Here is a 12,218-nt window from a genome sequence, read left to right as displayed (position 1 = left end):
GAAGCCGTGAAAATAACAGAGTTTTATATAATGTAGATATTTTATACAGTTGAAGTCAGAATTATTAACCCTCCTGAATTATTATTCTCATTTATAAATAGTAAAAAAAAGAATAGTTTGGGGTTTACTTTGATTTTTTTATTTTGATTTTTTTTTGTCTATTCAGGGGCTGAAGAGAGAGATGGCATGTGAGCAGATGTCTGTTGACTTTATTAATCAGTGTGAGCTCAAGCAGGCGGGCACCAGCAGGTACAAACACACTGCGTTTGCTGAAGGACTGGGACACATCAATCTGCGCTGGCAAACTCTACAGGCGCATCTGAACACACAGGTGACTTTATTAGTCTGTTAATAAAAACATTAGCATAAGTAACCAACACGTACTAACATATTTATATTGTATTTCTCAGATCCAACACACTGAAGATCAAATGAGAATATTTGCAGAGCGAGATAACAAACTGCAGCTCCTGCAATGCTGGGTCAAAGGTCAAAAAGAATGGATGCGATTGGCTGAAAGACCCATCAGTCACTCCTTCGCTGAAAAGTGTCTAAAGGACTATGAAGTGAGTCACTCACACACCTGAAAAACACCTTAGATTGTAGTAAAATTTATGGTAACACTTTAGTTTAGGTCACAATTTATTAACTACCAGCTTATTATCTGACTGTTTTTAAGATATAAACTGTTCATTAGTAGATTTTATTCTGCATCCCTAATCCTACCCAACTATCCCTCAACTTCTACTATACTATTATTAAACAAATAATTAGTAATTAATTACGCTAGAAGTGTTAGTTAATGGCTTATTAATACCTTTAATTGTGACCTAAATTAAACTAAAGTGTTACCGAATTTATTTAGATTGCACTTTTAATGATTTTAAGTGTCTTTCTCTCATTTTCAGGAGCTGGGGGAAAAGTTAAAGGCCAAATTCTCTGAAATTGCTGAGATGAGAAAGCTTGCAACTGAAGAAGATGACAGAGATAAAGACTTCCTCTCAAAAGCTAAAAAACTCTCACAATCTTTGACTGACCTCTGTCAGCAGGTATAAAAACAAAACATTAATTTAAAACAAACTGTTTATGTACTTTTAAAAAGGAGCTTATCAATAAATGCTTCTCTTCTAGAATACAGTCCTTGGAAATATCTTGAAGGACCTGTGTAAGGTGTGGTCTCAGTTTGAGTGTGGGAGGAGTCAGGCAATGGTAAACACAGTGAGGATTGGCCAATCGCTAGAGTACTGCCAAGCCCCTTTGCCCTCCCTCTCTGCCCTTCAGCACAACATTGATAAGCTACAGGTGCTGTCAATCAATTTCTGATTTATCAAAGTATGACATTTGTGACAATGGACCACACTGAAAATTATATTTATATCTCATCTGAAAGCTGCTTGAATTAATTTACATCAATGTATGTCTTTTTTTAGGATATTACAATATTCGGCTATTTGAACATTTGGAATCTGAGCTTTTAAAAAATTCCACATACTGAAAAAGTCAACTTAAAGGTTGTCCAAATTAAGTTCTTAGCAATGCATATTACTTATCATCAAACATTTAATTTCGATGTAAGTACTGTCAGACATTTACAAAATATCTTCACTGAACATCATCTTTACTTAATATTCTAATGATTGTTGGCATAAAGCAAAAATTGATCATTTTGACTCTTACAATGTATTTTTTTACAAGTCAGTATGTGGCTTTCCGACAAATCTAACCAACACAGGCTCATTGTGAAAGCGTAGCCCTATGTACCTTTCTGGAGATCGCGAACTATGTAGCCAAAGCTCTTTAAAATGAACGCTACAGAGCGGGATGAGGCTGTTCCTTTTCTTGCCCACCAGCTGACCACTCACCTCCATGTGGACAACTTTCCCGCTCGTGCCAGTTTGTCCGTTAGCTCGACATGTGCGTCAGTGAGATACAGAGCGGAGTTGACCGCGATGACAGGGTTCGAGTTCGGTGAAGAACAGTTCCAGAAAGCCTGTAAGACAAAAGCAAAAGCCCAAAAATAAAAATAAAAAACAATAAAAAAAAACTGGGTGAGAATAAGGTAAAATTTTAAAACTTTATTTTTCTGGATTGCTTTTTAAAATACTGCAATTGGGTTTAGGAAAGGGGGTGGGCGGGTCAATCAGTGCTTTTTGGTTGGGCTATTGGTTGGGTTGGGTTTAGGATAGGAGGAGGGCGGGGGGAACGGTCAGTTGGTCAGTCGGTGAGTAAGTCGGTCGACAGCAGCCTCTGGTGGGTTTACGTGAGAACAGCAGGCACGAATGGCACTCGCGAGAGAAATTTGAGATCTGGAAAAGTGTAAACAGCGGCCTGTGGCAGAACAAAAACAGCAAAAAAAACATAGCTCCTGGGATGTATTTGGCTTTCTCTGGAAATGTACTGTATATAGGGGTATGTAATCGGAATGAGCCTGGGTTGACTATAACTGTGCAAAATACAACTAGTTTTGTGGCTCATGGTCATATTTTATTTGACATTTAATTTGCTTAAGTAATGCATTGGCTTTGCAAGAGATACTTCATCAAGATCTATAATCACATGTTTGCAGGTCATAAAAGCCGATACAGAGGAGGTTGACAGGCAGTGGGAGGGTCTTAGCAAGACGATATCAACTCTTATTGGAGGAATTAACCCAGACTCTGGCCAGATATTATTTCAGCAGCTAGAAAAAGAAAAAGCAAGGTTAGACTTCACACATCCAACAATATGTGTCAGCTTTTCTCAATCCCTGCACTCCCAGCATAGTGTAATCCACTTTGCTGGGCACTTGTTGTTGAATTAGAACAAATACCTGACATGAAAAGAGAAACATAAGACACGTAAAGTACCGGGATTGAGAAACACTGGTCTATGTGAATGTTGAAGCTCTTATATCTGCATGTTGTCCTTCAGGTGGTGTGAGATGAAGGAAAAGGTTAAAGAAACTTTGGAGAGGACACAAAGTCTTCAAAAAGTATGGCAGAGATACTCTGACGTGAAGTGCATTTGCTCAGAGCAGCTCCAGCATCATAGAGAACAGCTCTCCACACACACCAAAACACCCGCTGACCATAAACAACTCGCACACAGCATCGCAGAGCTGAAGACTGTGAGTACAATGCAAATATCCTGACCGAAGAAAATTTAGAGGAAAAAAAATGAATAGTTGTATTATTTTTTCATCTTAAGCTCTATTATTGGGCATCACACAGGACTGGGTTGAATACATGACATGCTTTAGAGATGTTTTGATGGAGTACATGTTAGTGTCAGAGTAATTCCATCTATATGTAAGAATGAACTGTATCTTAAATCAGTCCTGTCTGCTGCTATCAGGCTTTTCAGTGTGCAAAAATTATTATGGAATTTGTTGCTTAATGTGCAATATACCTGTATCACAAGCCTATTATCATGAAATATTTAATTTTTTATAATTTTATTCCTAATATAATATATTAAAATATATAATATAATATAATATATAATAAAATAATAAAATAATATAATATAATATAATATAATATAATATAATATAATATAATATAATATAATATAATATAATATAATATAATATAATATAATATAATAATATATTTTGGGTCTCAGTATATCACACATCTTATTGTCTTTGTTTAGGTGTTACAGAAAGGCTCAGAGATGCTACAGACTGATGTGAATGAAATGCTTGAAGCCTCTAAAGATGTGATTGAACAGATGAATGAAGAAGATGCTGTTTTCATCCGATCTGAATGCCGTTTGATCACACGTGGTTACCTGCAGTTAAAACAGACTCTTACAGGACGAATTGAACACATGCAGGTAAGACTCAAATGCAGGACTTTCTTATCTAGTGAAAGTACCGGAACAAATTTTATTAAAATACACATTCTGGCGTTATTTATTTACTCCCTCTCATATCAGTCCGAACACTCTCTTGTACGTTTTTTCATGAGAAACATTTGGCTGAAAAAGCTCTAGAATACACTTTAAATATGAAATTTTTAATAATTTTTATACTTATTTTAACCTGTTTCAAATAAGTATAAAATATTTTATATTTTATATTTAAAGGATATTACAGTAGGTCCAATAGATATTTGCATTCATTTGTTCCAACTGCAGTTGAGTTTATTAATAAGCTTTTTGTCGTATTTTGGTTATGAATATTGGATACTCCTGCAGTTTGAACATGTTTTGATTGGTAACACATTATATACCATTTTATTTGATTACAATTCATTTGAATGTTTATTATTAACTTTAGTTTATTTATTGCTGTGAACCAAATTGCCTCTTGAGGACAATAAAGAAATTCCGATGCAATCCAATCCGAACAAGCACTAAAAATGACAAAAGCATTGAACATTGTGCAATATAGGTATCATAATAATAGTCTGTACATTTCCTGAAACCATAAGCTTCAGTAAATGATGCCTGTTAAAAAAAATAAAAACTTGTGTATCCAGGAGGATCTTGAGCAATTTCAAGAATTTGAAAGGTTATTCCAGTCTCTCGAAACACAATTGCAACGGTGGGAAAGCAAACAGAGGATGGACAGCGAACACACAGATATATCTCAGGTGATAATCTCATGCATAACACTATAACATACTTCTATTGAGGAGAATTCTCAGTGTTAAGTTTGTATGTGTTTCCTCATCTACAGTCGGGTCTGATGGAGATCAGTTCTCTGTCTCCTGATCTGGATCTATTAAACACACTCAGCTACAGACTGACCCTGAGTGATCCAATGACGCAGAAACTGCAGAACCTCAACAGAAAGTGGGCACAGGCTTCTGCACACGCTCAGGAGAAGTGCAGGTGATTGACACTTATGAACTTGAGATGCCAGCCATTAATTGCTAATCCATTAGTTGTTGATCATCCTTTAAATTGATGCATCTCATTGATGGTCAAGTAAGCAAGCATGCTTTTTATGTGCACCAGACAACTTATCCAAAAGCACTAGAAAATACTGTGCAATTCTGAGTATCTGAGTATTCTTCCTTAAATACAGATTTCCGTATTTTCCAAGCTCAATGGGGTTACCCCTGTAATTAGTATAAATCTGATTAAATGCTTTGAATTTATGCGTGGCTTTTCCGCTTTCACATTTACATGTCAGATCCACGTGCACTCTATGTACATTGTGCACATTATGCACATTTGTTATTATCCTCTGCAAGTCATCCGTCTTTATGTCTAATTTATTCAGTGCTAGCCCTGCTGAAAAATCCAGCTTAAACCAGCCTATGCTGGTTGGCTGGTTTTAGCTGGTTGAAGGCTGGAAAATGACCAGCCAAATCCAGCTAAAACCAGCTTAACCAGCCTGGTTTAAGCTGAATATAGCTGGTTTTGGCTGGACTCCCAGCTTGGCTAGGCTGGTCAGTTTTTTCAGCAGGGAGAGCCTAGCACCAGAAGTGTAAAACCTGAAAGTTTCCTAAGTTTAGATGATATTACAATTTTTTACAAATATTTTTTTATAATTAATTAAAACTACTAAGAATCAGGGGCTAAGCTGAAGGAAAGTGAAAGTGATAAACTCTTTTTAGCATGTATGAGATTTTCAGGGTGGAATGTTAAAGTATAGTAGGCTAATCAATTAACCTGGACAATATTTTTACAGTTATTTTTATACTTGACTGACTAGTGCTTCTTAACTTGAAAGCTGCTAGGAAATGCACTTTCCACACATGGACACTAAATTGTATGCTTTTCTGGCAAACATTTTGTTCACTTTTAAATATTAAAGCTGCTAGAAAATGCACTTGCCACTTTATACGCACATTATATGCACTTTTAATATTGTTGTCACGATCACCAGCGATTGTAACTCCATAGATCGATGGAATTCACACATAATAGTGTAAGGACTACAGATCCGCCATTTTTGGACCTCATCCTCATCCTGCCTGATTGCACTTGCAACACCAGCGGATAGTCAAGGACTGATTACACACACTATTTTGAGCAGCATCAGCTGTGGGAGTCTAATCAGTGGAGATTTGGAGCAGGTTTGTGTGTGTGTGTGTGTTGCATGACTGAATATGTAGTCCATAAATGGCCGATTTGTAGTCTATTAGCGATCTGCAGCTACTAGATCGCTGGTGATCATGACAATTGTATTGTTACTCCTTTTATGACTAATTATTGTTGCCATTTTACCTTTTTATCTATTGTTATTATTGTTGTTGTTGTTTTAGACAAATAGGACTGCACTGAAGGGAAGGGCAAACATAGATTTCATTGTATTTTGTACAATGACAATAAAGATTCTAATAAATTACAGGAAAATTTATATTCTGTGGACACAAGAGAACTAACCAAGTTAGTAGCACCATCTAGCGGCAGCGCAAGGATCTTTACCGACATTGAACCTATTAAATGTTACTTCGGGGACCATTGATCTGCTAAACATTCAAACTGATAAAACAAAAAATGAAACTGAAATTGTGTGGTCAATATCAAATATTAATAATTTTTAGAATTATTATTTCTATTATTATTCATTAATTTTCTTTTCAGCTTAGTCCCTTTATTAATCCGTTGTCGCCACAGCAGAATAAACCACCAACATATCTAGCCTGTTTTACTAAGCGAATGCCCTTCCAGCCGCAACCCATCACTGGGAATTTCTATTATTATTAATAAACACACACCCACAAAAAATATTATAAATAATTCTATTTTTTTGTGGGTGTGTTTTTAAATAGTAAATAATAATAGAAATTCACAGTGATATATATATATATATTTATTTATATATTTATTTTTATATATATATATATATATATATATATATATATATATATATATATATATATATATACAGTGTATATATATATATATATATATATATATATATATATAAATCTCAACTTGGCGATGTGGTGGCACAGTAGGTAGTGCTGTCGCCTCACAGCAAGAAGATCACTGGTTTGAGCCTCAGCTGGGTCAGTTGGCGTTTCTGTGTGGAGTTCTCCCTGCGTTCGCGTGGGTTTCCCCCACAACCCAAAGAAATGTGGTGTAGGTAAATTGGGTTGGCTAAATTATCCATAGTGTATGTGTGTGAATGAGTGTGTATGAAAGTTTCCCAGAGATGGGTTGCAGCTGGAAGGGCATCTGCTGCGTAAAACATATGCTGTACAAGTTGGCGGTTTATTCAGCTGTAGCGACCCCAGATTAATAAAGGGACTAAGCCAAAAAGAAAATGAAGAAGAAAATGCGATCTGTCCCTTTTTCACCGTTGTGAAATATTTCTGAATATCTGAATTAAACGGTTTCTAAAATGAAAAAAAAAACTCTTCATAATATGATAACTATACTGTATACAATATACTGTTTTGTGTCCAATTCACAAGGTAATGTGTGTTTATTTGTATTTATTTAGTGAGTTGCAGGCAGCTTCTCTTCAGCAGCAGAGTTTTGAGCAGAGATGTGAAAGCTGGCTGGCTTTCCTTCAGCGCATGGAGGACAGTTTGGCTGTAGAAATCGCATCAAATTACACTGGACTTAGAGAACAACAACGCACACACCAGGTACAACTGTCAACACAACCATAAATGCCAAAAACCTGGATGATAGTTCTTATGAAAGTCTTTGTTTGATTGTCTCTTTTAGTGTTTTCAGGCGGAGTTGTGTTTAGGCCATCAGATCCTTCACTCTGTGATCAGTGAATCTCTCCTGCTTCTGCAGAAGGGAGATGTGGAGGACAGGTAATGAGTCTCTGCATGCTTTTTTTCTAAATCTGTGTGTTTTGTTTAATTGTATTTTGTTTGAGATCTGCTTGTGACATACAGTACTGTTAAGAGATATGGGGTCAGTGTGATCTCTTTTTAATGAAATAAATAATTGAATTTAGCACGGATGCATTAAATTGATTTGCAGGGTAAAAATTTATAATGCTCCAAATATTTATATTTGAGTGAAGGCTATTTTTATTACATTTTTTATTTTAAATTTGATTGCATTCTTAAATATGCATTTGTAGTTCTACTAACCACCCAACGTGTTCCCTCAGGAGTGACTTCCTGTTAAAACTGGCCCAGCTGAGAGAGCACTGGCAAGGGGCCGTGCAGAGAGCAGCTCAACGGCGTGCTCTAGTGGAGGGGCTCATACAGCACTGGCATCTTTATAGACACACGATGCAGAAACTCCGAAAACTCCTCACACTCTCACACACACTCCTGTCGCCAGCAGGTCCCACGCATTGTAGTGTCCTGCAGCTGCGCCTCATGCTGGATGATCTGAAGGTAACACCATTTTTGTTAATAGTTAGACATTGCTGTTATCCAAGCTGAAGCTAATGTTAGTCAATCTTTATTTACATTATCAGCATGATTTTATTTGTGTTTTTGATAACATCTTTGAAAGATGTTATTTGAGGGAAAAAAAACCCATAATACTCTGAAATATTATTATGATTTAAAATGACTGTATTATTGCTGTATTATTATATTTTACAGTGTCATTTAATACAGTGATGGCAAAGGTCAATTTTGAACTGTCATTATTCCAATTTTTGGTCTAAATGTTTTATTTTCATGGTCTCTTTAACACATTTTGTTGATTTTACATTACGTTGCAATGAGTGTTAGGGAAAGTTACTTTTGAAAGTAGTGCATCGACAGTATCGAGTTACTCCTCAAAAAAGTAACTACACTAAAAGATTCAATTAGTCGTGACAACATAGTTTTTAGGTCATTGTAACTTATTAAACTAAGTTAATCATAGTCTAACGTAATTTTATAAGTTAAGCAAGCTGTTTTGAGTCAGTTTAACATAATATATGTTCAATAGACTCATAAGGTTAATTTGATTCAACTTAGAAATTTAGGGCAACCAAGATTTTTTTACAGTGTATTTGCTTACTTATTTTTATATTAATGCATTGTTACAGTACTTTTAGGTTATTTTTGTGTTACTATTTATTACCTGGCTGAGGCTTTATCCCTTTCAGAACTTCTTTTTTTTATAGAGGAGCTCTGCAATTAACAATGCACTGTATAACCTACTGTACACCTTCATTTACCTTTAAAAAAACACTTAAAAACATATACAAGTACAGTATATGTTAGAGGATAATGTTATCTGAGAACTTTCTGACTCATGAGCTATACATGCCATATTTACAGATTAATGAAAGTTTAAAGCAATGTGTTTGCCACCGTCAGTCCCTTTTCTCAGTCTCTTTTCTTTTTTATTTGATGCTTACAAAATAACAAACACATTCTGTCTTTTATGCTTGATTCATTGTGAATACTTCACTTTTAATTCAGCAATATATTTTTGAATAGCTAATTAATTAAAATAAAAAAGAAATTTTAGATCAATGAGCCCACATGAATGAATTTTGTGTCTCGCATCATTCTGAAGGTTAATATATTTTTATTATAATTTGAGCTCAAAAGTACTGCAAAAATGAAGCTTTATACTTATGTCATTTAAATGCAGTTGACGCTGTCGTGACACAGGAAAAGAAGCGCAGGGGCCCGCCTCCGTGGACGGGGACTTTTATTGAATAAGCGCTTCTGGCCAGGCGCTTCCTGACTGTGATTTTTGGCGCTTGTCTGCTTCACCTGACGGCGTTTACCTTTCACTTACGCTTACCTCTTTTACGCTAAACAACTAAATGAATGCTCAGGTTTGACTGACTATATTTCAGTTAAAATACATGATCAATAAGAACATTATCGGTTGCTGAAAGCACTTCCCTGTTTATGGCTTGCGTTCCTAAGTAACCGATCAGCTGGGTGCTGCGGAGTGCGCGCCTCTCTGCGCAAGCTTCACTCATAGGGAACAAATAGCATTTTAAAGACACGGCACAACATTGCACCTCGTCCATAGCGCGACAGGCTTTACACTTTGCATTGTACAAATATCAGACGGTCCTCTTTGCAGCATGGCAAACAAACATATTAAAATTGTAAAGCAAAAAGTGCTGCAATAACAATGAATGAAGCTGTCATCACATCAGCGAGTGCTCAGTTTCACTCCTGTTACACTAGTGACAACTGGATGAGCTCTGCAGTGGACCTCACATTGGTTCATGATTAAAAAAAACTAAATTGTATACACACTGAGTAAAACCACTATAGCCTTTAAAAATTATAATGTATCTGTTTGTGTTATGTTATAGGGCTAATAATTATTAAATATTAAAATGTATTAGTGCTCTGTATTTAATGGAGCTCAACATACCTGATCAAATTTTAATACTCTGAATATAAATGCATTTTTGTTCCACTTTTTCCCATATTTGTTTGTGTAACTAATTTAAATGTAATGTTCAGTATTATTATTAATAGAACAAACTGGTATGAACATTTTAAAGTCAACAAAGCTTCTAAAATTATGCAAAGTAAAACTTGTGGCTCTTTGAACTTGAATGCCCAATTCTAGATCGCATTTAGGACATTATTTTTTTATCAGTGTAAGTCAGGATTGTCGACCTGAGTAAATTATGGTGTGCACAAAAAAAAGGAATAAAAATAAACAAAACACACTGAACCACTACAGCCTCCATTGTAGTATTGCTAGTTACAACAGTACAGTTAACTGTTAACAGGCTGATGAATGACAAAACTCTTTAAAACTTTAAAGCTTTAAATCTTTAGATACATTTAGAGTCTCAGCTGTAAGGGTAAATACAGAAGAGTCTAGCTGTGCATAGGCTGAAAAAAAGCATAAAAATGGCATAAAAACTGTGTAAAGTGACGACTTGTACACAAAATATAGCTTGTTGGAATAATCCAGTGAGAGCAGACCACAATGAGTACTGCGCATCAAGGTTTGATCAATAGATTGAAGCACTAAAACCATGTCAACTCAACTAACATCTTACAAAAATTAATCCAGATAATGAATAATATAAATTTATTGAATAATATATAATAATATAAATGTATTGAATAATACAATTTTAAAAAATTAAGTACAGTTGTTAATTTGAGGGGGTGGCGTCATTTTTATTTTTGGGGGGTCCCCAAAAGAATTCACCCTACACAAAGGGGCCCTCAGCTGAAAAAGTTTGAAAACCCCTGAGTTAACGTGTACTTGCAAAATTTCTTATAGTCAGGAGAATGTCTGTTGGTGGAGTAGTTGTGTCAGCAGATTATTTACAATAAAAGTGATACATAATTTTCTGTATTTTTTGAGGAAGTCCTGTTTTAATAGAAATTTCTAAATAAAAGCATTAATTTACAGGACAAATCTTTGATAATCGTCTTTAATATCATTTGTTTACTGTAATTTATTTCCTGTGATTTACTGTCATTTATTTTACAGCCATTTACTGTAAATTTTGATAAATTGTATGCTGAATAAAGTATCAGTTTTTAAAAACATTTCTTAAAACATTTGAACAAATCTACACCTTAAACACTTCAAATATTGCAAATCTCTTTGTATCCAGTTTACACACTAAATTTTGCTGCATTTTTTTCAGAGAATTTATTTTTTGAAAGGTGTATTTCTATGTAAATAAAATTTAACATCTATTTAATTTATTCAGGCTATGGTACAATAATTCATTCATTTCCTTCAGCTTAGTCCTTTTATTCATCAGGGATCGCCGCAGCGTAATGAACCACAGACTTATTCACAAAATGTTTTACACAGTGGATACCCTTCCAGCTGCAACCCAGTGCTGGAAAGCACCCATACACACTCATGCATACATACACTACAGGCATTTTAGTTTATCAATTGCCCTATAGCGCATGTCTTTGGACTGTAGGGGAAACCAGAGCACCCAGAGGAAACCCACACGAACACGGGGAGAAAAGGCAAACTCCATACATAAATTCCAACTGACCCAGCCGGGACTTAAACCAGTGACCTTTTTCCTGTGAAGCGACAGTGCTAACCATTGAGCCACCGTGCCACCCACATTAAAATAATGTTTTTTGTTTTATGTTTTTTTTTATCAAGATAAATAATTGATTTATTCTACATATTGTTCGATAATAGCTGCCAATCATGCCAGAAATGTTACCTTGCAAATGTATTTGACAAAATCCCATTTTATTTTTATCTCTCTCTCTCTCTCTTGTGTCCTCTTCATTCTCTCCCTCCTCTCTGTGTGTGTGTGTGTGTGTCCTGTGTAAAGCGAACAGAGCTGTTGTTTCAAAGGTCAGTCTCTGCATATCTGTGTGTGATGGAGGTGGGCAGACAGCTGTTCTCAGTGAGCGACTTGCAGACACAGACGCAGATGCAGACAG

The 12,218-nt window shown here is 35.5% G+C and overlaps 1 protein-coding gene across 20 annotated transcripts in view; it reads left to right on the top strand.

Annotated features, from left to right (window-relative positions):
* The window catches only part of syne2b (spectrin repeat containing, nuclear envelope 2b), a 195,197-nt gene that overhangs the window by 130,345 nt on the left and 52,634 nt on the right, over positions 1 to 12,218 (top strand). For all 20 annotated transcript variants that reach the window (XM_068213093.1, XM_073920199.1, XM_068213088.1 and 17 more), the window contains 13 exons: positions 167 to 331; positions 411 to 566; positions 909 to 1,049; positions 1,132 to 1,302; positions 2,567 to 2,700; positions 2,911 to 3,106; positions 3,634 to 3,816; positions 4,464 to 4,577; positions 4,664 to 4,818; positions 7,388 to 7,535; positions 7,618 to 7,712; positions 8,018 to 8,249; positions 12,107 to 12,218. The exon at positions 12,107 to 12,218 is cut by the window's right edge and continues 83 nt beyond it. In XM_068213093.1, coding sequence (XP_068069194.1) covers positions 167 to 331; positions 411 to 566; positions 909 to 1,049; positions 1,132 to 1,302; positions 2,567 to 2,700; positions 2,911 to 3,106; positions 3,634 to 3,816; positions 4,464 to 4,577; positions 4,664 to 4,818; positions 7,388 to 7,535; positions 7,618 to 7,712; positions 8,018 to 8,249; positions 12,107 to 12,218 — 2,002 coding nt within the window. The remainder of the gene's footprint in view (positions 1 to 166; positions 332 to 410; positions 567 to 908; positions 1,050 to 1,131; positions 1,303 to 2,566; positions 2,701 to 2,910; positions 3,107 to 3,633; positions 3,817 to 4,463; positions 4,578 to 4,663; positions 4,819 to 7,387; positions 7,536 to 7,617; positions 7,713 to 8,017; positions 8,250 to 12,106) is intronic.

The sequence above is a fragment of the Danio rerio genome, chromosome 13 (genome assembly GCF_049306965.1).
Source record: "Danio rerio strain Tuebingen ecotype United States chromosome 13, GRCz12tu, whole genome shotgun sequence".
NCBI lineage: Eukaryota > Metazoa > Chordata > Actinopteri > Cypriniformes > Danionidae > Danio > Danio rerio.
Note: the sequence above shows the minus strand (reverse complement) of the source record. Positions and strands in the feature narration are given on the sequence as shown.